The 27,701-nt window shown below is 43.3% G+C and overlaps 1 protein-coding gene across 1 annotated transcript in view; it reads right to left on the bottom strand.

The window, feature by feature from the left end:
* Positions 1-27,701, bottom strand: part of PAN2 (poly(A) specific ribonuclease subunit PAN2) — a 1,212,755-nt gene that overhangs the window by 474,455 nt on the left and 710,599 nt on the right. Inside the window, exon 14 of the mRNA XM_044083667.1 lies at positions 26,651-26,757. Within this exon, the coding sequence (XP_043939602.1) occupies positions 26,651-26,757 (107 nt within the window). The remainder of the gene's footprint in view (positions 1-26,650; positions 26,758-27,701) is intronic.

Here is a 27,701-nt window from a genome sequence, read left to right on the forward strand (position 1 = left end):
GTTTTGTGGTAGGTCCAGCATACCTTTTGATTTTGGAAGGGTGTGAAAGTGGAACCTGTAACCCTGAGAAACAATATTCAGTACCCATTTGTCCTGGGTGATTATGTGCCAATTTTGTGAAAAAAGTGCTAGCTTTCCCCCTAGGGGTGCTGCCAAAAGGTATGTGCTTCACATTTGCAGAGAGAAGTCATTGGGACTGTTTCCTATAAGGTTGTGATTTGTCTTCTCCTCCTTTGGGGGCTGAAGCACCCATTGTTTAGGTCTGTAGGAGCCTTGGGGCTGAGATCTGCTTCTTTGTGGCCTGTCTGACACCGGAAAGGACCAATTTTTTGAAGGCCAGTTTCTGCTAAACCTAGGTAGTTGAACCTGTAAGAAATCCTTTACTGTCTGCATTGATTTTGCTTTATTCTCCATTTTTTTAACACCTCTTCTGCCTTAACACCAAACAAAGTATCATGCTGTAGTAGAGCATCCAATAATTTTACTTTAACATGTTCAGGTAAACTTGGTTCTTTCAACCAAGCATGCCTTCGAATGACAGAGCCTGCAACTGCGGCTCTACAAGAAGCCTCTAATGAATCAAAACCACACTGCAGAGTATGCTTTCCCACTTGTTCAGCTGCATGCAATAAATCCTGCATTTCCTTATTGTCAGGACTTTGTTAAAACAGAAAATGCTTACAAACTCAGAAAGACATTCACACTTCGTTTTAACAAAGACATTATAAACGCATTCTATGAACACCTTCAGGAATGCATGGATCATGCAATCCCAAATAAAACCAAGTCCCAATCCTCCAAAGGCAGACGTCCTATCTGGTGGACCCCGGCCATAAACAAACTATACAATAGAAGGAGGAAGCTACTACATGATAGAGCAAAATCCCAAAAAGGAAAGGCATCTCTGATCAGTATTAGCAAAAAACTACGGGCACTCATAAAATCGTCTAAGGCCAGCTTCGAGAGAAAAACTGCACAGGACACTAAGGATAATCACAAGGCTTTCTTTAGTTATGTTAGGAACCTGGGTGGGAATTCCCAGATATGCTCAGAATTAGTCCAAAATGACAAAAAATACACCGAACCCACAGACATTGCCAACATCATAGCTGACAGATTCAGTGCAAACTCCCCCACCACCACCACCAAAAGGGCAAATATCTATCCCAGCAGAGTGCTGCCCCCCTGACATCTCAGATGCTCAGGTAAGAGCTGCCCTCTCTAAAGCAAAAAACACAGCATCAATGGGAACAGACGGTGTCCCGGGCTGCGTCCTACATGAACTCCAAGAAGAGCTAAACCCAAACATAAAACTACTGTTCAATCTCATCCTTACTACAGGATATGTACCCAAAGTGTGGTGTACAGCAACAGTGGTCCCTCTCCACAAAGGTGGTGCCTCAACGGATCCTGGAAACTATCGCCCCATAAGCCTGACTAGCTAGGTCTGCAAAGCTATGGAAAGGATCATCATGGACCTCATAAATAAAGATATTGGGGACCTACAGACACTGGATCCTACCCAGTTTGGCTTTGTTAAGGGCAGATCCTGCCTCTTAAACCTGGTTGATTTCTTTGAAACAGTCACTAAGACCATTGACGAGGGGAAGGTGGTCCACACAGCCTACCTGGACCTCGCAAAAGCCTTCGATACAATACCCCACTCGGGCATTATAGATAAGCTCACCAGCTTAAATAACAACCCCTATGTCACTAGATGGGTTGCAAACTGGCTCAAGGACAGAATCCACATGGTTAGAATTGCTGGAGCCATGTCAGACTCCAAACCAGTTACAAGTGGCATCCCACAAGGCTCAGTCCTGGGACCTCTCTTGTTCGGTATATATTTCTCGGAAGTACAGGCCAACACGGAAGGACTGTGGCTGACCAAGTTTGCAGATGACTGCAAACTGGGCGCCATAATCGACACTCCAGCCGACACAAGCATCCTCCAAAAGGGCCTCATAGAAACAGACAACTGGTGCCAGAGCCATGGCCTCAAGCTAAATGCCAAAAAGTGTATAGTCATCCCCTTTGGAAAAAATGAAGTGCCCACAAATTACCACATAGGTGGTAATCCATTAAGTACAGAAGAAGTAATTAGGCACCTGGGGACCCAAGTTGACAGCAATCTCTCATTTGACAACCACGTGGCCAAAGTGGTTAGAACAACATTTTATATAGCCCACCTAATCATGATGGGATTCACATCTAGATCAGGGGAGGTCATCGTGCCTCTTTACTCATCCCTTATCAGGCCCATGATTGAGTACAATGCCCCATTTGGGATGTACCTTACCAGACACCTGCAGCAACTGGAAAGACCCCAAAAGTACCTCACCAAGAGGATCAAAGGGCTCAAACAGATGCCATATGCTGCCCGGTTAAAGAAACTCCAGCTCTACTCAGTGGCATACCGCTTGCTCAGAGGCGATCTGTGCCTGACGTATAAAGCCATGTCCAACCCGGAATTAATGGACATGCTGCACCTCAGAAAATCCAAATCCCATCGAGCTACGCCCTAGAGAGACTTGAACCTCAGCACTGAAATAAATAGGACATGCTGGAGGGACAAATTCATAACCCAGAGGCTCCCTTCACTCTGGAATAAAATCCCAGTCCAGGTTAGGCAGAGTCCCTCATTGACTCTCTTCAAGAGGAATCTTGATAAGTGGATGGGAGATCGTAGGTTTACCCCGGGTATCACTTCTGTGTCACTGTTAGACAGAGGCACAGTATACTAACCTCGAAAAAGGGCATAGCAAAATTAATTTAAAATGAGTGGCGAAAGCCAAACACACTCTGGCTAGGCTTATAAATGCTCTAGGGCAGATAGCCTAGTATGAACCTATGAACATAAGGTACTGTTGATATTTAAGCACGTGAAACTGGCAGTTTAAAGCCCTTACAGCTAAAGTAGCAGAAGTGTAGACTTTTTCCCCCATCTATCCAGGGCTCTGGAATCCCTATCAGAGGGGACAGGGTTTTTTTTTGCAGTGGAAGCCTTAACCCCTTTGGGACCCTGAGAAATTGTTTCTGGGTCAGCAGCAGGGTTTGTATAAAGAAATTTATGAGAGTCAGGGACCCTGTAGTACCTGTCTGGCTTGACTGGTGCAGGGGGTAAAGAATCAGGAGACAGACTGGATTCAGAGAAAACATCATCAACACTATCAAGCACAGGGGGGATAGCCAGGGGCCTGTGCTGAGGCAATAAAAGAAAGTCTCTGAGCCTTTTCTTGGATTCTGAATAATCCTGGCTCTCCCAGTGGAAATGCTCTCTCATGGTGTGCAGGATTTCCCCAAAAGAATAATCCACAGGTGGAGAGGCTGAAGGTATAGCTTCTTCAGCATCAGAGTCCTCATAGGGAGGGAGAGAATAGCCTGATCTGAAGAGGAATCAGAGGAAATAGAAACCTGGTCAGAGGAATCATAGTCAGTGTCTTGCCTATGCCTTGTATCAGGAGGGTGTTGGGAACCTCTGATCAAAGTAATCAAGTCTTTGGCCATTTTAAGCATCTGTTTCTTTGGCATGGATGACTGTCCAGGAGAATGCTGTACTTGTTTCCTTGTTTTTAATGGTGTTTTTGACTTTGCCTTGGCTGCTGCAGTGGACTTAATAGTAAGCTGTGAAGGTCTGAAAACACCCTCAGAAGCCGATGCCTGCTCAGTGGCTCTGGACCCATCTGAGGGAATAGTTTCTGCAGGCCCAATACCTTGAGTATCCAGAGGCCTAGTTGTCTCCACGTGGGAGTTGGATATGGCCTGTGGCTCTGAGGTAGCGGGTGTCAGGGGCTGTGAAAGCGCCTCACTGAGAACCGGCGACTGGCCTAGAAGAGGTTTCGTCGTCGGTTTTGGACCTCGGATGCCTGTCCTTTTCCTTGTCTTTGTGTTTTTTATGAATTCCGGTCTGTTGTTCGGACGGCATTATGTAGTTAAACCTTCGGCCAAAGTAATGTAAAGCAAAATCAAACCGACGCTTAATAGTGTGTTTGTTGAATCTAGCAAAAAACCGACAACTAGTAACGTCATGGTCAGGGCCTAGGCAAGGAATACAGTAAGAGTGAAAGTCCTTATGAGGTATTTGCTTCCCACAAGAAATACAATTGTTAACTTTTACTGACATCGGTCTGGAGCAAGAAAAAGTTTCCCCAATGGGGTACTTCGCTTTATTGAAGACTTCGCTTCTGAAACTCTATTTCGAAAGATCTCAGGAGTCGGCCGACCGGCACTTGCGAACTGCTTTTGCTTCGGGCACAGCGCGGCAAGAAAGACTGGAGAAAATGGCGTTGGTTGCATCTTTTACACCCCTGGTGCACTGACGTCAGGGAAGAGGCGACAGCAACCGATGCCGGACCTAGACTTTGGAACTCGGGCCAACTGCGGGTAGCCTGCCAGCAGGATAACCCAAGTGTAATGACTGCAACAGTGAAACACGATGAACATCCCAGGGATATGAGTTATACTCTGGCCGTAAGGTAGTTCCTGACAAGAAGCTTTTTACAGTAGACAGCTAAATGGGTAACCTTGTCTGGAGGAAGGAAGGCTTTCTGAAAAGATGAGTCCAGTAAAGCACCCAGAAACAAGATCTTCTTTGTGGGGACTGTCTGAGACTTGAGTATTGATGGTGAACCCCAATGAAAACCGTATTTTTAAGGTGTACAGCAAATCTGCTTCAAGTTTCTCTGGATCTCTTGCCTTAATAAGGCAATCATCTAAGTAGGGGTAAATCTGAATGCCCTTTGTCCTATAGTAGGCTATCACTGGGGTTAGCCATTTCGTGAAAACCCTGGGTGCAGTAGACAAGCCAAAAGGCAGGGCACAGAACTGATTATGACTCACACATGTTCTGAAGTGTAAGAACCTCCTGTGAGATTTCTTTATGGGAATATGGAGGTATGCATCATTCAGATCTAAGGTAACCATGAAGGCACTGAACTAGGTCTTGTTGGAGTAGTTTTTGAAGCATTAGCATTTTGAATTTTGGGACCTACAAGAATTGGTTGAGCTTTGACAGGTCCAGAATCAGCCTCCAGGTACTCTTTTCTGAGTATTAAGAAAAGTCTTGAGTAAAAATCTTTCCATTGTAATGAGACTGGTACTGGTTCCACATAGTCTTGGGTGCTCAGAAGCTGTATTTTGGTTTGGAAGAATATCTGGGGCTGTTTAAACTGAGTTTGTAACCTCTCAGAATGATTTTTAGTACTTAGTGATCCCTGGTCATCCCTGGTAATGAGGGTGCAATTCAAGAGAAAGAGAGAGACAGCCATTCTCCTAACCTGGATAGGAAGGGGTGGGGGTAGAGGGGACAGTGAAAGGGAGTGTCACTGAGCAGTCATGATTGCTCCCTGCTAGGTCCCTGGAGGCAGGATCCCATAGGCCCACTGCAATCTACCTGCCACTGTCTCTAATGCTGGTGCTGCCTTTGGCTCCTTTCCCTTCAAGCCCTCCTATAGCTAGGTTTAGACCGAGAGGCCGGAAAGGATCAGTGCTTGGTAGGTACTTGCAGCTGAAACAAGGAGGTTGAACCTGAAGAAAGTCCTTGACCATCTGCTAACCTCATTCTTCTTATGCATGACCTCACCCTTGGGGCCAAAAAGAAACTCTTTGCCAAAAGGAGCATCCAGAAGACTGGATCTGACATGTTGAGGAACATACTGCTCCCTCTCTCATGCATGCCTTCTAATGATGAATCTTGTAGCTGCTGCCCTGCTGAAAGCTTCTAGATCATAAACAGTGCAAGGAGTGCTTAATTACTTGAGAGCAAGAAATGCACAAGTCCAGCAGTTCCTTTGAAAGAACCTTATTTTCAGTCCCCACCAGTGTTTGTTTAGTCTGGTCTAAAATGGTTTCCTGGTACTTTACAATATGAAACTGGCAGTTCAAAGCCCTCATGATGAAGTTAGCATTAGTGTAGACTTAGCCTGTCTAAGGCTCTGTTTTCATTTTCAGTTGGTAATGGGTTTTTGGAAGTACTAGCTTTTGTTACCACTTCAGGATCTGCTGCAGGGTTCTTAAAATGATGTTTGTGAGAATCTAGAACCCCGTAAAATCTGTCAGGTTTCAGACGGCCAGGGGGAAGAGAGTCTGGTTGCAATGAGGAATCCAGCAAGACATCATCCACCACCTCTAAAACTGGAAAAATGGCAAGGGGTTTAGGCTTGGGGAGATTTAGAAATACCCTAACCCTCTTCTTGGGTTGTGGATAGTCATTTGAAGTGTTTACTCAGGACATGTAAGGTCTCCCCAAAAGCAGATACCCTCGGGGGAGGCTGAGGCAAGGTCCTCCTCAGAATCAGACAGCCTATAGGAGGTGACAGATAAACCCTCCTCAAAGGTGGATTCATCATTATCATACTCAGATTCAAAAGAATCAGAAAACTCACTCTTTCTTTTACCAGGAAAAGATTTAATGAGAGGGAGGCGTCAGGACCAAGGAAATCAAAGCTTCAGCCAACCTAACTACGTCTTGTTGATAAGCCTGAGTTTGAGAGGGGAATCTGGTAGGCTTAGGCTGGGGCAAGGTGGATGCAGCTCTTTTATGTGAGACCTTTGGCTTAGGCATAAGGGTGACATCCGCACTAGGGCTAGGATGCAGACAGACAAATCCAAGGACAGTGGGCTGAGGCAATCTCCTGATGACAGACACTCTTTCATCGGTTTTAGAGTATGGTCAGAAGCCAGAACCTGCAAAATGTCCGAGACCCAACCAACAAGCTAAGTCCTTCAGTTTGCATGGAAGCAGAGGTACCCGATGGCATATCAGACTTCGAACTGGTCTCGACAGAGGTCTGTGCCACAACCTCAGTTGCCGAAGGGGACTGCAAAGGCATCTCATCTTTTCAATAATCACAAGCCTAGGTGGACTGGCCAACTGAGAATGAGTGTCGTCCAAAACCCTAAGTTTGGGGTGCTTTTCCATTTTATGCCTAGGGAGATCAACTTCAGCTCAAATGGCAGCTGACAGTACAGGAAGGCCCCAGTGACTCACTAAAATCTCAGCCCTATTCTTTATTGTTTTACTACTAGAACGATCACAGAACAAACAGTTAGGAACATCATGTTCTGGGCCCAAACAAGTAACACAAAAAGAATGAATGTCCTGGTGTGGTATCTGCTTGCCATAGCAGAGACAGTTATTAACTTTCTCTGACATTAGTTAAGAAACACATGAGAAGTTCCCCAAAAGAGTACTTAACTTTAGACATCTTTTTCCTCTGGTGCGGACCGACCAATCCACAGACTAGCACTCTGCTTCAGGTTCCAACAGCAAGAAAGAACTGAGGTTATGGCAATGGCCAACTTCCTTTACATCCAGAAGTCATGACTTTGGACAGGGTGTCAGCTGGCTTCAGGAGGAGGAGAAAATTCTCCGGTAGTCAGGTTGGTCAAGGGCTTCCAATGCAGAAAATCTCATCAGTTAGAACTGCAACAGTGAAACATGAAGGATCAGCCTTCAGATTCTGTAGAGGTGCTTGTGAGATTCAAGCACTCAGTAAAACCAGTCTGGTTTCTTAGCAGCAGAAGGTAGAGAGTCAGGTTGTAGAGCTATATCTTCAAAGACATCATCGTCTGACTCTGGGTAAGTTTGAGGAGTTCCAATATAACTCCTGGCAACAGGATAGACACTGGACACCTCCAGAAAGTACAGTTGTGTACACTTACAATAAATGTATGTTCGAGTGTACTCACTGTTGCAGTCATCACCTGTGGGTTATCCCTGCTGTGGCAGCTATCGGCTGTCCCGAATACCAGGGTTAATGATTTTCTGCATCAGCTGCTATCGCTTGTTGACTGATGTCAGGGCGTCAGTGCTATAAAGAAAGGCAGCCAACGGCATTGCTTCAGTTTTTCTTGCCCTAACCAGTCAGAAGCCCCAGGAAATATGGTAAAGTGGTCCTGGTGGCTAAAAGCCACCATAAGAAGCTCAGGTCTCCCTAAGTAAAGAGGATATAAGGGGGAAGGAGGGAGGGAAAAGTACAGTTTTGTACCTACCATAAATGTAGATGTTCGAGTGTTGACACTGCTGCAGTCATTACACTTGGATTATCCTGCCATCAGGCAGTCCCGCAGTCGGCCAGAGTTCCAAAGTCTTGGTCCGGTGTCGGTTGTTGTCGCCTCCTCCCTGACGTCAGAGCGATAGGGGTATATAAGATGCAGCTGACACCATTTTCTTCAGTTATTCTTGCCCCAGATGTCAAGTGCCCCCAAATAGGTAGGCAATTCAAATTGCTAGTAAACAATACAAAAGAAAAGCAAACAATTACTCCCCATAGGTAAAAAGGGTAGATGTCCTAGGTAAGTACCAGAAAGTAAGAGGGGAAGGAGGGAGGGTAAGTTGGACTGCAGCAGTGTCAACACTTGAACATCTACATTTATGGTAGGTACAAAACTGTACTATGTTCATCGTGTTACACTGCTGCAGTCATTACACTTGGGTGGAATCCCAAAGCTGAGGTAGGGAGGCTGGATCTATAAGGCATTAGTGGTGGCTATAAGGCCCTGCAGTATAGCAGTGGTGAAGCCAGCTCTGGATTTGGAGTATAAAGGCAAATGGTAATGTTTGGTGAAGGTATGCACAGAACTCCATGTTGCTGCTTCCAAAATATCCTTGGTAGGTACTCCTCTGAGGTAGGCAGTAGAAGTGGCTGTTGCCCTGGTGGAGTGAGCTCTAATGCTGCTAGGTACAAGTTTCCCATGGTGGGTATAGCAGAAACGTATACAGTGTCCTATCCATTTTGAAATAGTCTGCTTTGAAATGGCTTTTCCCTGTGCTCCTGCAGCGTATGCTACCAATAATTGCTCAGATTTTCTGAAAGCTTTGGTTTTGTCCAAGTAGAAGCATAACTGTCTGTGAATGTCCAAAGAATGTAGCAATTTCTCCCCTTTGTTCTGTGGTTTTGGATAAAAAGTTGGCAGGTGAATAGTTTGGTTCAGAGCCACACTTGATACCACCTTTGGCATAAACGTAGGGTTAGTTCTTAAAGACACCCTGTCCTGGTGGAAGATGAGGAAAGGTTCCACTGCCATTAGTGCCTGTAATTCTGAAACTCTTCGTGCTGATGTAATTGCCAGTAGCAGAGCAGTTTTCCAAGAGATGTATTTTATTTCTGCTGTGTTAGCTGGCTCAAAAGGAGGTAGAGTTAATTTTTCCAAAACAAAGTTGAGGTCCCAAGTTGGTGTAGGTGCTCTACGGGGCGGCCTTATGTTTTTAGCCACTCTGAGGTATTGTTTGAGCAAAGGATTAGAAAAAATTGGTGGATCCGTGTTGTAATGAGCAGAGATAGCTGAGGCATGGATCTTGATGGATGAAAAAGAGAGGCCCTTGTCCAGCATCTCAGTTAAGTATTGAAGTATCTGAGGAATGTTTGGGACAAGAGGGACAAGGCTGTGCACTTGGTTCCAGGCACAGAATCTCTTCCATTTATCCGAGTATGCTTTCCTGGTGCTAGGCCTTCTGGCCTCCAGAATGACATCCATAACAGCTTTGGAGAGAGGCATTGCTTGCTTGACTAGGGAATTTTCCATGCAGCTAGGTTTAAGGTCTTTAGCTGGCTGTGAAGTATCTGATTGTTGTGCTGTGTCAGCAACTCTGGCATTTGAGGCAAAATCCAGGGTGGTTCTTGTGCTAAGTTCTTTAAGATTGGGTACCAGTGCTGGCGTGGCCAGTCTGGTGCAATCAGTATAATTTTTGGCTCTTCCTGCCTGGCTTTTATGAGTACCTTTGGGAGAAGAGGTAAAGGAGGGAAAGCGTATACTTGTAGTTTTTTCCAGCTGAATGAGAGGGCATCCACTTTCCATGCTTGTGGATGGTAGCTCCTTGTGCAGAATTTCTGTAATTGGCAGTTCTTTGGGGAAGCAAACAGATCTAGGTCCGGGCTCCACCATTTTTGTGTTATCATTCTGAATATTTGTAGATTCAGTTTCCATTCGTGTGGGTCCATAATGTTTCTGCTTAGGTCGTCTGCCAGTGTGTTTTTCTCTCCTGGCAGGAATTATGCTTGCAGATGAACTTGGTAGTTTAGAGCTGTGTTCTACAAGGTCATGGCTTGTCTGCAGAGGGGTTAGGAGTGTGTGTCCCCCTGCTTGTTTATGTACCACATAACTGTGGTGTTGTCTGTCTTTAGTAGTAATTGTCCTGGATGCAGTATGTCCTTGAAAGCTATAATAGCATTTTGTACAGCTAGCATCTCTTTTTGATTGATGTGGCGATGTCTTTGCTCTGTGGGCCACTCGCCCTGGATACATTTTCCTGCCATGTGTGCTCCCCAGGCATAATCCGATGCATCTGTTGTTAGTGTTTGCCTGGCTGTGGGTTGAGTGAAAGGCTGTCCCTTGTTGAGGTGACAAGCTTGTGCCCACCATCGAAACTCCTGTTGTAGGCAAGGAATTAGTGGTATAACTGTTTCCAAAATTTGACAGTGTTGAGACCATACGCTCTTTAGGTACCATTGTAGTTTCCTCATATGCAGTCTGGCATATGGAATTAGTAGTATGCAAGATGCCATGTAGCCCAAGGCCTGCAGAATTTTTCTTGCAGGGAGTTGGGTCTTTGTTGCCATTAATTGAAAATATTGAGTCAGTTGTCCTTGCTTGTCTGGCATGAGATAAGCCATCTGGGCTGTTGTGTTCAAGCTGGCACACAGGAATATTATCTGTTGTGAGGGCACTAGTTTTGATTTCTTTTCATTTACTGTGTACCCCAGGCAACTTAATAACATTTTTACATACGCCAGATGCTTTAGCAGAATGTCCTTGCTCTCTGCTTGAATCAAGCAGTCGTCCAGGTATGGATAAATTTGAATTCCTTTTTGCCTGCAAAATGCAATTACTGGTGCCAGGCACTTTGTGAAGACCCTGGGCGCAGTAGATAAGCCAAAGGGCAGTGCAGAGAATTGATAGTGCATTGAACCAGCTAGACATCTGAAGTATCTTCTGCAGTTTTGTTGGATAGGGACATGCAGGTATGCCTCTTTGAGGTCCAACGTCACGAGCCAAGCTTTCTTGCCCAGCATGGGAAGAAGCTGCTATAGTGTCAACATCTTGAATTTCGGTACATCCAGGTAAGTGCTTAGTGTAGAAAGGTCCAGAATGGGTCTCCAGGCTTTGTCCTTTCTGGGAACCAGAAAGAGTCTTGAGTAAAATCCTTGTCCTTGTTCCTGTGGTGGCACCTGTTGAATAGCTCTCATGTCCATGAGTGCTGTAATTTGTCTTTGAGCCTCTGCCCATTGATTTGGTGGCAGATTTGGCATTTTTTTTAGCCTTGGCAGGGTGTGAAAATGGAACCTGTAACCTTGAGATACAATGTTGAGAACCCATTTGTCTTTGGTGATGCAATGCCAGTTGTGATAGAAAAGTGCCAGTTTTCCTCCTAAGGGGGCTGCCAAGAGAGAACTGTTTGGCAGCTGTAGTGGAAAGTCATTGAGTCTGTTTTTTATAAGGTTGAGGCCTGCCTTCTCCTTCTTTCTGGCCTGGTGTGCCCCACTGTCGAGGCCTGTAAGGGCCTTGTGTCTGACCTCTACCTCTTGGAAGTCTGTATCTGCCCCTTTGAGGTCTCTCTGTGACTGGAAAGGACCAATTCTTTGTTGGCCAATTTCTGCTAAAACGAGGAGGCTGAACCTATAAGAAATCTTTCACCATTTGCATAGATTTTGCCTTATCCTCCATCTTCTTTAATACCTCCTCTGTCTTAACTCCAAACAGCACATCCCGCTGCAAAGGTACCTTAACATGATCTGGTAACGTATGTTCTTTTAACCAAGCATGCCTTCTAATGACAGAGCCTGTAACTGCTGCTCTACAGGAGGCCTCTAAGGAGTCAAACCCACATTGCAAAGTATGTTTTCCCACTTGTTCAGCAGCATGCAATAAATCCTGCATTTCTTTTAAGTTAGGAGGATATGAATTTGGAAGCATCTTTTGTTTCAAATGAGACATCAAAAATTGCTGATATTTTAGCATGTGAAACTGGCAATTCAAGGCTCTCATTGCTAAAGTTGCAGACGTATATGCCTTCTTTCCCCCATCTGTCTAAAGCTCTGGAATCTCTGTCAGAGGGAACTGGGTTTTTTGCTGATGAGGCCTTAATCCCTTTGGGTCCCTGAGAAATAGTTTCAGGGTCAGCAATAGGGCTTTTGTACAGAAATTTGTGAGAGTCAGGGACTCTGTAATATCTATAATGATGGTTTAACTGGGGCTGGGGGTAAGGAGTCAGGGTTCAAACTGGATTCAGTGTACACATCATCCACAATGTCTAGAACTGGCGGGAATAGCAAGGGGTCTGTGTTGAGGCAATAAAAGGAAGTCTCTGAGCCTTTTCTTGGATTCTGAGTAATCCTGACCTTCCCAATGGAAATGCTCCCTCATGGTATGTAAGATCTCCCCAAAGGAGTAATCCTCAGGCGGAGAGGCTGACGGAATTGATTCCTCAGCATCAGAATCCTCATGAGGGGGTAAAGAATATCCTAGGTCTGAGGAAGAGTCAGAGGAAATGGACACCTGGTCAGAAGATTCATAGTCTGCATCCTGTCTGGGCCTTTTATCAGGAGGGGGATGGGACCCCCTGATCAGGGTGATTAGGTCCTCGGCCATTTTTAGCATTTGTTTCTTAGGCATGGAAGCCTGTCCTGGAGAGAGTTGTGTCTGTTTCTTTGCTTTTAAGGGGGGCTTAGACTTAATAGAGGGTTTAATGGTTAACTGGGTAGGTCTGAAAACACCCTCTGTAACTGTGGATTGCTCAGCTACTTCGATTCCCTCTGTAGGTTTAGGATCGGTAAGCTGAAGGCCTAGTGCATCCAAAGGCCCAGCCAGCTCCACGTGGGAGTCGGATGCAGTCTGTGGTTCTGTGGAAGCAGTCATCAGGGGCTGCATAGGCGCCTCGCTGAAAACCGGAGAACTGGCGACCGGCCTAGAAGAGGCCTCGTTGTCAGTTTTGGGCCTCGGATGCCTGTCCTTGTCCTTGCGCTTTTTATGCATTGCGGTCATCAGAATTTCCGACGGCATGGTGTAATTGAATTTTCTAACAAAATAATGTTGGGCAAAATCAAACTGACGTTTAATAGTGCGCTTGTTAAACCTAGCACAAAACCGACAACCAGTGACGTTGTGGTCAGGGCCTAGGCATGGAATACAACAGGAGTGGAAATCCTTATGAGGTATTTGCTTCCCGCAAGAAATACAGTTATTAACTTTTACTGACATCGGTCTGAAGCAAGAAAACGTTTCCCCAATGGGGTACTTAGCTTTTTTAGAAGACTTCGGTTCTGGATTCGGAATGAAAATCTCCGGAGTCGGCCGACCGGCACTTGCAAACTGCTTCTGCTTCGGGCACCGCGCGGTAAGAAAGACTGAAGACAATGGCATCGGCTGCATCTTATATACCCTGTCGCACTGACATCAGGGAGGAGGAGACAGAAACCGACGCCGGACAAAGACTTTGGAACTCTGGCCGACTGCGGGACTTCCTGACGGCAGGATAACCCAAGTGTAATGACTGCAGCAGTGTGACACGATGAACATCCAGGACTGCAACAATGAATACACTCGAACATCTACATTTATGGTAAGTGTACACAACTGTACTATGTTCTTCATGTTTTACTGCTGCAGTCATCAGCGGTGGGAGGATTCCCAAAGCTGAGGAGGGGGTGGTAGGATTAGTCAGAGACCTAGGCCTGGGTCAGCATGTCCTGTAGAACTGCACTGGCAAACCCTGCCCTAGCCTTAGAGAAGAGAGACAGGTGGCAATGCTTTGTAAAGGTATGGACAGAAGTCCAGGTGGCAGCTTCCAAGATGCCCCTGGTGGGAACTCCTCTGAGGAAGGCTGTGGAAGTGGAGGCTGCCCTAGTGGAATGGGTATGAATAGACTTAGGGAATGGTTTCCCATGTAATCTGTATCAGAAATGGTTGCAGTATGATATCCATTTGGAAATGGTTTGCTTGGAGATGGGCTTCCCCTCTGCCCCTGGGACAAAGCTGACAAGAAGTTGGTCTGTTTTCCTGAAGGCTTTAGTAGTCTAGGTAGTATCTGAGCTATCTGTGCATGTCTAGTGAGTGCAGAATTCTTTCCCCCTTGTTTTGAAACTTAGGGAAGAAGGTGGGTAGATGTATGGCCTGGTTGAGAGTCACATTACATATCACCTTGGGCATAAAGGAGGGGTTAGTCCTCAGGGAGACCCTGTCTGCACGGAAAATGATGAAGGGGTCAATGGCCATCAATTTCTGAAGTTCTGAAACCCTTCTGGCTGAGGTGATAGGTAGTAGGAAAGCAGTCTTCCAGGAGAGGTATTTCAGTTCTGCTGAAATAGCAGGTTCAAAGGGTGGTAAGGTTAGTTTGTTCAAAACATAATTCATGTCCCAGGCTGAGGTGGGTGGCCTTCTGGGAACTCTGATATTAGAAACCCCTCTGCGGAATTGTTTAATCAAAGGATGTGAGAACAGGGGCAGGTCTGTATCGAAATTAGCTGAAATGGCTGAGGTGTGGATTTTAATAGAAGAGAAGGAGACGCAACTATTGAGTAACTCCGCTAGATAGTCCAGGATAAGTGGGATAGAAGGTTAAGAACTGCCCCCTCTGGACTGTCTCCAGGAGCAGAATCTTTTCCATTTCCCTGCGTAAGATTTTCTGGTACTGGGCCTTCTGGCCTCTGTGATAATGTCTAGGACCCGTTTGCTTAACAGGGGCCCCTTGTTTGCTTTTAGAGTATAAGGCATGCTGGCAGTTTGAGAGTCTGTAAGTCCAGGTGCAGCACCCCCCCCCCCACACCTAAGTCAAGAGGTCTGAGATCAGGGGAAGCTGCCTGGGAGTCTGTGATGTTAGGCTGCACAGTAAGGGGTAACAATGCTGCCTGGGCCAATCTGGAGCAATGAGGATGGTCTTTGGTCTCTCCTCCCTCATCTTGACCAGTACCTTGGGAATAAGAAGCAGAGGAGGGAATGCGTACACAAAGAGGGAGTTCCAGAGGAAGGTCAAGGCATCCACCTTCCATGTTAGGCGGTGATACTTCCTGGTACAGAATTTTTCTAACTGGTGGCTGAGGTGCGAAGCAAAGAGATCTACCTCCGGAGTTCCCCACTCCTGAGTGACTTGCAAAAAGACTTTTCTGTGGAGCTGCCATTCGTAGGGGTCCAGTAAGTTTCTGCTTAAGTGGTCTACCAGGGAGTTGTTGATCCCTGGTAGGCACTGGGCTAGTAGGTGTAATCCCATGGAGGATGCTGTCAGCCAGAGGTTCATGGCTAGCCAGTAGACTGGTTCCCTCCCTGTTGATTGATGTACCACGTTACAGTGGTGTTGTCTATTTTGATAAGGAGAACCCCTGGCCTGAGATGGGGTTTGAAGGATATCAGGGCCTTTTGTCCTGCCATCATTTCTTTCTGGTTGACGTGTAAGGGAAGGTGCTGGGCATCCCAAAGGCCCTGGGTGCACCTGTCCGATAGGTGAGCGCCCCAAGCAATGTCTGAGGTGTCAGTGGTGATGGTCTGCCCGGTAGGGTGGAGGGTGAAGGGAAGACTCTTGTTCTTGGCACAGGCCCCTGTCCACCAGAGAAATTCGGCCCTTATACAGGGGATCAGAGGGAGAGATGTCTCTAAAGGCTGAGAGTGCTGACACCAAAGGTTCTTTAGATACCACTGATACTTCTCATGTGAAGCCTGGCCAGAGGAATTAGAAGGATGCAAGATGCCATGTACCCCAAAGCTTGCTGGAACTTCCTCGCTGTGAGGTGATTTCTGGAAGCCAGCTGGGTAAAGTAGAGAGTCAGGAAGCTCTGCTTTTCTGGGGACAGGAAGGCCATTTGGGATGCTGTGTCCAGCAGTGCTCCCAGGAAAATGATCCTCCTGGAGGGTGTTTGCTTTGATTTCTTTTTGTTGATGGTGAACCCTAAGGAAGTTACGAGGGTTTTCACAAAGAGGAGGTCCTGGAGCAGCTTTTCTTTGCACTCTGCCTGTATGAGGCAGCCATCCAGACAAGGGTAAATCTGAATATTTTTCTGTCTGCAAAATGCTATGGCTGGGGCTAAACATTTTGTAAATACCATGGGAGCAGTAGATAAGCCAAAGTGTAGTGCAGAGAACTGAAAGTGTTGGGAGCCTGCTCTGAAGTGCAGGAATCTCCTGCTGGAATCCCTTATGGGGCTGTGGAGGTAGGTATCTTTTAGGTCTAGGGTCACTAACCAGGCATTTTTTGTTAGCATAGGCAGCAGCTGTTGCAAAGTTAGCATTCTGAATCTGGGGACCACCAGTGTTCAGAATGGATAGATCCAGGATGGGACGCCACGTGCCCTCTTTTCTGGGAACAAGGAATAGTCTGGAATAAAAGCCTTTGCCTGTTTGATCTGCAGGAATAGGTTCTACTGCCCCCTGGGAAATGAGAGTTTGGACTTGTTTCAATGCCTCTGCCCACTGATTTGGAGGTACGTCTGGGTACCCTCTTGGAATTGGGAGTTCATTGAAAGAGAATTTGTATCCCTGAAAAATGATCTTTAAGACCCATTGGTCTTTTGTTACAGAAAGCCAATTTTCTTTGCAGAGGGAGAGCCTTCCTCCCAGGTTTTGGTGAGTGAAAGGAGAGCAGAGGGGGATAAGGAGTCATTGAGAGTTTTTGCCATAGAAGGATGGCTTAGAACTCTCTGCCTTTGGGGCAAAGTGATCCACTGTTTGGTTCTCTGCTGTCCCTGGGAAAGGGGCCTGGGTGGTCTGTCCCTGCGGGGCTTACCTTGCCCCTGTCTACTAGGTGCAGGAAAGGACCAGTGCTTAGAGGGGAAATTCCTGCTGAACCTAGGAGGTTGAACCTGAAAGAAATCTTTTACTGTTTGCAAAGATTTTGCCTTGTCTTCCATCTTTTTAAGCACCTCTTCTGCTTTTACTCCAAACAACAGTCCTTATCCAAGGGTACATCAATTAATTTAGACTTGACATAATCAGGGAGAGGTTGTTCTTTCAACTATGCATGTCTCCTAATGACAGATCCTGACACGGCTTCCCTGCTTGAGGCTTCTAGTGCGTCATATCCATAGCGCAAAGAGTGTTTGGCCACTTGACGAGTAGAGTGCAGGAAATCTGCTAACTCTTTCAAATTGGCACAGTCAGGAAAGGTAGAAATCTTTTGCTTTAAAAGTTCCAAAGTGTGTTGTTGATATTTTAAAATATGAAACTGACAGCTGTGTGCTCTGATAGCTAAGGTTGCAGAGGTGTATACTTTTTTACTCCATCTGTTCAGAGCTCTGGATTCCTTGTCAGAAGGAATAGGATTCTTTGTAGAACTAGCCTTAGCTCCTTTAGGTCCCTGTGTAATGACCTCCGGGTCTGCAGCAGGATTTCTGTATAGGTATTTGTGAGAATCTGGTACTCTGTAATACCTGTCAGATTTACTGGGAGCAGGTGGGAGGGTGTCAGGGGCTAAGCTGAATTCATGGAAAACATCATCCACCACTTCTAAGATAGGGGGTGGCCAGGGGTCTGTGCTGGGGCAGGTCTAGAAACTCTCTTAGTATTTTCTTAGACTGAGGGAAGTGCTGAGATTCCCAATGGAAATGTTCCCTGAAGGTGTGAAGGGTTTCCCCAAAGGAAAGGTTTTCTGTTGGGGAGGCAGAAGGAATGGATTCCTCTGCATCTGAATCTTAATAAGCAGTAAGAGGCTGTTGTTCCTCTTCAAAATCGGAATAATCTGATTCCTCAGAATCGTGCTCTGTCATTATTTCAGGAGAAGGGTGTCTTTTCCTTTTAGAAGTTGTGGTCTGACTACCTCTGATAAGGGAGATACGATTCTCCACCAACTTAAGCATTTGGGCTTGGGGTGGTGGCGCAGGAGTAAGATGGTGACTAGAGGTAGATTTGCTAGGGAGTGGCCTGGCTTTTAGTCCTAAGAGTATCCATCGGTCTTGACAGAAGTGGTAGTCGGATGTGAGGATGTCGGTTTTTATCTAGAATCCGTAGTGCGAAAGGCCTCCTTGGAAGCCGGTGCCTGCGTCATGCCTCCGGACCCAACTGAGGCAGAGACAACCAAAGGCTTGGAAGACGAAGAAGATTTCTGCGGCACACTGGATTCTGAAAGGGTCTCAATAGAGGCCTGCATAGATATCGTATCAGGCATCAGAGGCTGCAAAAGCACCTCACTGAATTTTGAAGAACTGACTACCTGCTTATCGGTAGCGTCGTCAGATGGCTTAGCCTTGTTTGGTCTGTCTCTATCTTCATCTCTATGTTTTTTCAGAATGTCTATGGATTGCTGGCTGATGGACGCCATTTTGGTATGCGAAGACGGAAGACAAAAATACCTGTCTACAACAAGAGCTCTACAATGAATGGTTCTCAATTTAAAGAGGACACAGAACCAGCAACGGGGGACATTGTGGTCTGGGCCTAAATAACTGATGCAGTATGAATGGAAGTCTTAGTGTGGGATCTGTTTTCCACAGGCAAGACAATTAACTTTTTCAAACATCGGTTAGTGCCAGAAAAAAGGATCTCCAACAGGGTACTTAGTTTTAGACGTTTTCAGCTGTAATTCGAGCTCTGATAGCAACTGACCAGCACACTTGCGAATGGCTTCTGCTACGAGCTCCATGGCAAGAAAGACTGATGTAATGGCAGAAAAACATTGACTCTGGTATTCGGGCCAGCTGAGGGCTACCACAGCAGGGTATCCCACAGGTGATGACTGCAACAGTGAAACATGAAGAACATCGTTAAAAACAATTTACTTAATACTCAAATTAAAATGACAAGCACTTTCGTCCACTTAAACATACAGACTTCATCAGATAAAGCAATTGAAATTCATTATATAAACACCCATTAATTTAAGTGTGACATCACACGGTACTGTCTAATCAAAACAGCTCAAACTATATGTATAGAAAGGGTCTATATTACGAGAGCGAAAATACTATTAAGCGAATACTAAAATCCCGACACCTATTGTGTGAACCGCGGATAACCCGAATGCACTAAACCGCAAAATTTTAAATGTCGAACTGTCATACTCGGCCAACCCCACCACCCGCTACATACTATCTACCCAAACAAAATAAATAAAGCACATACATACACTAACCAAACCCTACTTCTAACCCTAAAGTAAAGCAAAAACACCCTACTTCTAACCCTACACTAAACCCCACTTACACAACTATCTATGCACTATCCTTAACCCCTCCCTAACCCTAAGGTCCGTAACTACCGTACACTTCCCCTACATAGATATACACAAACAAAATAAATAATCCACATACATACATTTAACAAAACCCTACTTCTAACCCTACACTAAATCTAACATACATAACCTATCGATGCACTTACCTTAACCAGCAACCTAACCCTAAAGTCTGTAACTATCCAACACTTACCTTATACAGCTATTCCCAGACGGGCCAACCATAGTAATTCCACATTTCCGAAATCGCGGTTTTGTACTTTCGCTATAAGTCAGTTTTGCACAATACGTGTCGACATTTACTTATTCGCGTAAACGGACTTTCGCTCAGCTAATATAGACCCCATAGAAATAAGCACATTTAAAGTTGTATGTACCTATTCGAAAAACATTTACACTTGCATTTGTGAAAAACTATGACCACATAAAAATCCCCACCACGTCTTCCTAATACAAATAAAATTCACATAAATATGTTTATATATAAATAAACATCTTATAACAATAATTTACAAATAACTTACACAAGGTCCTAAAATAACTTGTTAATTATTATTATGACCAGTAAAAAGTACACATATATATAAATCCTGTTATAAAAGTATAAATATACACATATGTGTATCATCCAAACACTAACCAAACCCGACCCTGCTTAGCCTCCAAAACCAAATAAGGTTGGGTACATTAAGACTGGCACAACCACAATATAAAAATGCTCAAAAAATTAAGATGAAAATGCCTTAAGTTTTAATAAACATGCGATGGAAAGTACATTGTTTAAACCTGGCCAAGAACAAGAATTTCATTCTAGCTGCCAAAATAACTCCTTTTTCTCCAAAATGAATATCCATGGGCCCCCTATTGTGTCAAATTCAACATTGTCAATGGTCATAAACTTAAAAGAATGTGTTGGATATTCTATAATATGTCGAGCCAAGGCATTACCTGGATTCTTTCTCATAATACCATATAAATGTTTGTACACTCTGCCCTTTAATCTACATTCAGTCTTACCAATAAAACAGCATTGGCAATCATTACACCTGACTAAGTATACTAGGGCTTTTGATTCACAATTACATTTTTTATATATTTCATATTCCCTATTTATTATAAAAAACCTATCATGCTTACAAATAAATCCACAATAATTACAAAAACTACATTTCTTCATGCTTACATTTTGTCTGTTATACATTTTTGATGTATTTTCCAATATTGTTTTTAAATTCCTACCTCTAAGATGCACAAAAAACAGCCTATCATTTATTTTTTTTGTCTAAAGTCACTATCCTCTAATAATATTGGCCAGTTTTTCTTAAAAATCCCTTCAATATCCCTACTATTCAAACTAAATGTGGAGATAAAAGGTTCACTGTAATTAATTTCATCATCAGACCTAGATACTATTGCAGATGTATTCTCGATCATGCTACCAGTCGATTTTAAAATTGGTTTAAAATAGCCAGATGTTATTTTTTGCCTTACTCCAACAATTATTTCAAGTACTAAAGCCTCTGGATATCCTCTGTTTATAAACATATTATATAATAAATCACATTCGTTGTTGAACTCTGTGTCCTTAGAGACCATTCTTGCAACCCTAACCAGCTGTCCCTTTATAACTAATTTCTTCTGACTAAATGAGTATAAGCCTGAAAAATGTAACAGTCCGTTTGAACAGGTCTCTTTTCTATGTATCCTAGATACATAACATTTATTTGTAAAGTTCTTGCTCAAAAACACATCCAAATAAATTATAGTGTTAAGCCTGTATTCACAAGTAAATTAAAAAAAATAAGTAGAAATATTAATATAATGCAAAACATTGTTCACATCTATATCACTGCCTTTCCAAATGACAAAAATATCATCCAAAAAACACATATATAGTTTATCTGGACCCCACACAGTTCGGGTTTGTAAAAGGCTGATCATGTCTCCTAAACCTGATAGACGTCTTTGAAGCAGTCACCAAAGCCGTAGACGAGAGTAAGGTGGTTCACACAGCCTATCTAGATCTCACCAAAGCTTCTGACACCATCCCCCACTCTGGATTTATAGATAAACTCACTAAACTAGGTAATAATCCCTATGTCACAAGATGGGGTGCCAACTGGTTCACTGACAGAACCCACGCTGTGAAAGTAGCAGACTCGAAATCAGAATTCAGACCAGTGACAAGTGGAGTACCACAGGGTTTAGTCCTCAGTCCTCTCCCGTTTATCTACTTTTCTGAAGTACAGGCTAACACAGAAGGTCTTTGGCTAACAAAGTTCGCAGATGACTGCAAACTAGGAATCATAATCGAAACTCCTAACGATGTAGGAATCCTACAAAAGAGCCTCACTGAGACAGATGCCTAGTGTCAAAGCCATGGCCTCAAGCTCAATGCCAAAAAGTGCACTGTCATCCCCTTTCGTAAAAACTCTGTACCCATGAGCTACCACATAGGTGGTAGTCTACTTAACACCGAAAATGTGATAAGAGACCTTTGGACACAGGTGGACAGTAGTCTCTCCTTTGATAATCACATTGCCACAGTAGTCAGGAAATCCTTCTACATGGCACACCTCATCACAAAAGGTTTCTCATCCAGGAAAAAAGAGGTCATTATTCCTCTCTACTCATCACTCATTAGACCCATTATAGAGTACAACGCCCCTTTTGGTATGTACCTCACAAGTCATCTACAACAACTGGAAAGGCCGCAGAAATACCTCACAAAGAGGATTACCGGCCTCAAACAGATGCCCTACGCAGACAGTCTCTAAATACTCCAGCTTTACTCCATCGCATATCGCCTACTCAGAGGCGATCTCTGCCTAACATGCAAAGCTATGTCAAACCCAGAGCTGTTGGACATGCTCCACTTAAAGAAATCTCAATCCCTCCAAGCTACATGCTCTAGGGACCTAAACCTTGTCACCACAATAAACATAACATGCTGGAGGGATATACTCCTGTCCCAGAGACTTCCCATACTCTGGAACAAACTACCTATGTCAAACAAAGCTTCTCATTAACACTCTTCAAGAAAAATCTTGATGACTGGATGGGAAATAGGAAATTCACCCCGGGGATCATCTCTGGGCCTCTGCTCGACAGGGGCACAGGAAAATAATTTTCTTGGGTGGCGAAAGCCAGGGTACTTTTTTGTCTAGGCTAAAATAGGCCCTAGGGCCAATAGCCTAGTACTTACCTATGAACCTATAACTGTATAAAGCTCCTTCACATCAGTTGTGACAAGTAAATCATCAGAATTGACTACGGTTTCCAGAAAGGACCAAGAATCTTTACATATCTGTTTTTCCTTGTTAATAAATGCTTTCAAAATACTGTCAACATATTCTGCACAGCTAGAGAAATTGAATTGCTGCCATTCACTGCAGGTCTAAAGGGTGCATCATTAATGCTCTTATGGATCTTTGGTAGACCAAAAATAGTATTAGGATGTAGCGCATTTAAAAATGAAATAAAGGGACATCAATATGCCTCTCAATAAATAAATCATTAATTTGTTCTCTAATTCTTTTATAAGCGATATTCATTTGATTCCTAGAGCTTAACTCATAATTTTCCGAATCTAAAATGTTAGCTAGCCTAGAATAATGGTCGTAATAATCCATAAGTACAACCCCCTCCGTTATCTGGTGTCATTATGTGTATTTTCTGTTGTTTCAAAAAATACAACACTTTCCTTTCATCACTGGTTAAATTATTCTGCAAAAAATGTTCCCATCTTTGTAAATTCCTTATATCCAATTCACATATTCTCTCAAATAATTGTAATATAAGATGTAAAGGGGGGGGGGGGTTAAAAGTACTAGGTACATGAAATTGACTTGTGTTTGTAAATTATGTACCAAAAAAAAGCTGTAAATTAACTTTCCTTAAAAATAATTTCAAACCCATTAGTACATGGGGCACCTTTGATGTCACAGAAAGTACAAACATGATACTCTTGGCTAGTAAGTCAGCAACTGAAGAATCCACATTAGTTAAACAATAATTATACACCTTAAAATCTTTATTAAAAATAATCTTACAATTATGGGTATGCTGGTTATCATCTACTAAATTCTCCTCAGTTGTCCCCCCTCTCCCTTCTTCTAAAAGCTGCCCGTCTGTGAGTTACCCCTGTAAAAGTTCCATGTGCCTCTCCGGTATGGCTGTTGTATGCGTGGGATAAAAAAAATCATCACCATCCATTTGTTGATTCGATATCCTAGCTTCAGTTCGTTCCTGTATATGGGCAAACGTCTAAGGGGGGGAAATATGTCCATCTTGCAAATTAAAACCAGGACCATGTAAATTTTCATTATTAATAACAGTTACCGGAGTTATATCATTGGCATTATTATTAGCAGCATTATTATGTGTATCTACAGTATTACAATTACTGTTACTCCCTTCAAAAAACTTTTTATTACCCCATGCTTGAGATTTTGGAGGTTTGGGGTAAGCAACACCTTTAGAATAATCTGCAATATCACATTGTAATTTACTAAACTTCTTGTCTTTTTGCTGGCATAAATGTTGGTTTAAACTGTGGAAGACCTGCTCATAATGAAATCTAAACTAAACTATGTATGTTGTTGAATATTATCATTCAAATTATTAAGTTCATTAGACAAGACTTTAATGTCCTCACAATTGTATTTAATTAAAAGGTCAATAAGTTCCAAACCTTGCCTGTCAAAAAGAGCTACGAGTTCCAAATGCAGTGGTGAATTCTCAATAAGTCCAGTGGGAAATCTCCACAAGCATAATCCCTTAGGAACAATCTTCCTACCACATTCCTTAAAATAAGCATTCTCAAGCTGTAATGTCTTAACTTTTTTTAGTTTGTAATCAAAATTATGGCAACAAAGACCCAGCTACCTGCAAGAAAAATTCTGCAGGCTTTGGGCTTCATGGCATCCTGCATTCTGCTAATTCCATATACAAGACTGCATATGAGGAAGCTACGGTGGTATCTAAAAAGTGTTTGGACTCAACATTGCCACAGTCTGGAGACAATAATCACTCTCATTCCCTGCCTGCAACAAGAGTTTCGATGGTGGGCTCTGGCCTGTCACCACAACAAGGGACAGCCTTTCACTTTACCCACAGCCAGGCAGACACTAACAACAGATGCATCAGATTATGCCTGGGGGGCGCACATGGCGGGAAAATGTATTCAGGGCACGTGGCCCGCAGACCAAATGCATCTTCATATCAATCAAAAAGAGATGCTAGCTGTACAGAATGCCCTGACAGCCTTCAAGGATCTACTTCAGCCAGGACAACTTTTACTAAAGACAGACAACACTACAGTCATGTGGTACATAAACAAACAAGGGGGCACACATTCCTAACCCCTCTGCAGGCAAGCCATGACCTTGTGGAACACAGCATTGGCCTACCAAGTACATCTACAGGCACAATTCCTGCCAGGAAAGAAAAATACTCTAGCAGACGAACTAAGCAGAAACCTCATGGACCCTCATGAGTGGAAACTAGATCCACAAATCGTCAGCATGATAACAAGGAAATGGGGATGCCCAGACATAGATCTATTTGCCTCCCCTCACAACTGCCAACTACAGAGATTCTGCACAAGGATTTATCACACTCAAGCATGGAAGGTGGATGCTCTATCATTCAGAGCCCTGACAGTTTATGCCTTTCCTCCACTGCCTCTCCTCCCCAAGGTACTCCTAAAGGTCAGACAAGAGAAGCCAAAAATGATTCTGATTGCCCAGACTGGCCACACTAGCAATGGTACCCAATCCTAAAGAATTTGTCTCAGGATCCAGCCTGGACTTTACCTCAAATTCCTCATCTTCTGACCCAACAAAACAATCAGATTCTGCACAGCCAACTCAAAACCTTAAATCTGGCTGCATGGCGAATAATATAACCACTCAGAATACACCTATCTCTAAAGCAGTTATGGATGTCATTTTGGAAGCCAGAAGGCCCAGCACAAGAAAATCTTATGCAGAAAAATGGAAGAGATTCTGTGCTTGGAACCAGGCACAAGGACTTGAACCGGTTGTTCCAAATATTCCTCAGATTTTACAATACCTAACTGAGATGTTGGACAAAGGCCTATCCTTTTCATCAATTAAGATCCATGCCTCTGCCATTTCAGCTCATTACAATACAGAACCTCGTATTTTTTCATATCCACTGCTGAGACAGTACCTCAGAGGGGCCAAAAATATAAGACCCCCAATGAGAGCGCCGCTACCTACATGGGACCTCAACTTTGTCTTGGAAAAGCTCACAATGCCTCCTTTTGAGCCAGCCAATACAGCTGAGATAAAATTTTTATCATGGAAAACTGCTCTGCTCCTAGCAATAACTTCAGCAATCAGAGTCTCAGAGTTACAGGCATCATCCAGTTTATTACTCAAAGAAACAAGTTCAGTAGGTTGAATTCAAAACCTAAATGAAAAATTCATATTTAGCCAATCAGGAAATGTTATACTTGTTCGAGCAACAGGAACAAAGTTTGGCGAGTCCCTGGATATAATCGATTGGTTCCCACGATGCTGTGAAGAGTGAAGACTGCTGGGAAATGTAGTTTGCGAGGTTTCAGCCCAACTGGGTCCCAAACACAATGGTGTGATGTTAAAATCAAAACCCACTGATTGTAACAGTTGGTTCACTCATTTTGTAAGCTGCTCGATCAAACAAGTTAAACAGCCCACAGTATCCCGATGCTCCTGGATATTGTTCACTACAGTATGATCCGTAGAGCTCGTATCATTCCCTGTTGCCACCGTAGAGCTCGTATCATTCCCTGTTGCCATCCCACAGAATGAACAAACTAATTTAAAAACAGGAATGAAGACAAACTCCAATATAACTCCTGGCAACAGGATAGACACTGGACACCTCCAGAATGTTAAAAACAATTTCTTTAATACTCAAATTAAAATGATAAGTGCTTTTGTCCACTTATACATATAGACTTCATCAGATAAAACAATTGAAATTAGTGTTTATATAACGAATTTAAAGGGTGACATCAAACAGTATTGTCTAATCAGAGCAGCTCAAACTATATGCATAGAAATAAGCACATTTAAAGGTGTATGTACCTATACGAAAAAAAGTACACTTGCATTTGTGTTAAATTCTGACCACATAAAAATCCCCACCATGTCTTCCTAATACAAATAAAATTCACATAAATATGTTTATATATAAATAAATATCACATAACAATAATTTACAAATAATTTAAATAAGGTCCTAAAGTTAACTTGTTATTTATAACTTTTATAACTAAGAGTTCTTAACAAAAAGCATGTGCTGTGTGTCATCTTGCAGTGAAAGTAAAGAAGATTGTTCCTGGAAACAGAAAAATAAATTTAAATCAACTTAAAATGCTTTAGTAAGCAGCACAGTTTAACTATACAATTCTTTTTAATAGAGCTGTACAAAACTATCTTACAAGGATACACATTACATTGAAGGATGAGTACTGGTTTTCTTTCTTACCGTCGGCTGGTACTTCTCACAGTTTTCACACCATGCTTGTGTGTTCATCTCAAGGCAAATGCTCCTTTTCAGGATGTCTGCAAAATCCCATTCTCTTATGGTTTTGTCTTGAAAGAAGAAAATAAGTGAGTCAATAAAATGTCAAAAAGGGGAAGAAAACCACATAATATTCATTTATACATTCAGATAACCAAGATGTTCAGCTAGGCAATGCATGGGGAAAATGTTCCAAACTATACTTAATATGTATAACAAAGAACAAATACTGATATTTATAGATCTCCGTTTGCAAATAAATAAGGAAATACAATTATGTCACTACATAATTAGTTCAGCAGTTAACTGCATAGTACAATTAGTGAAAAAGGACAATCAATTTCTACATTCTTAGGCAGAATAACCAAGAGATGCAGGATTATATATCCCAACAACTATACTTGTACTGTTACGAAGAGATGCAACATACCAGAAGGACAGAATATCTCAAAGACACTTTAGGCATGGTGATGAAGAAGATACTTCTTAAAGAAAGAAAGGAAATTAAGAAACGCAATCTATGGAGAATGGACTTAACAGTCTGATGATGTGAACAGAATGTATTGAAATTGAATGATCTGCAAATTGCATAATGGGCATGGACAGAAAGGTGTCCTATGTCACCTTAGTTCGTTTAAAGATGATCCTGACTTTTCTCCAGAAAGTTGTATGATTATTCCACAGGAAGTTTGTATTTTGGGCAGAAAGCTATCCTACATACCTTAGTCAATTAGCTTACAGGTGATCCTGACTTATCTCTTGAGACCTTTATTACTATTCCATGATAGGATTATTGTTCCAGACATGTATGTAAAGTAAAGCGTTTTTTTTTTTGGGGGGGGGGGCTGTAAGTCCTGGTGTTGCAGATAACTATTATCTGCTACACATTCCCTCAAAACTGTTCCTGCTTCCATGTCCAGTACAGGTTCCCTGTAAAAGGTTACCCAGTGTGGGGGGGGGGGGGCTGGAAAGCACAGCAGAGGTGGGAGGTGTATGATGCATCCCATTCACTAGT

This window comes from Protopterus annectens, chromosome 9.part0 (assembly GCF_019279795.1).
Source record: "Protopterus annectens isolate FY-2018-M chromosome 9.part0, PAN1.0, whole genome shotgun sequence".
Classification (NCBI taxonomy): Eukaryota; Metazoa; Chordata; order Ceratodontiformes; family Protopteridae; genus Protopterus; species Protopterus annectens.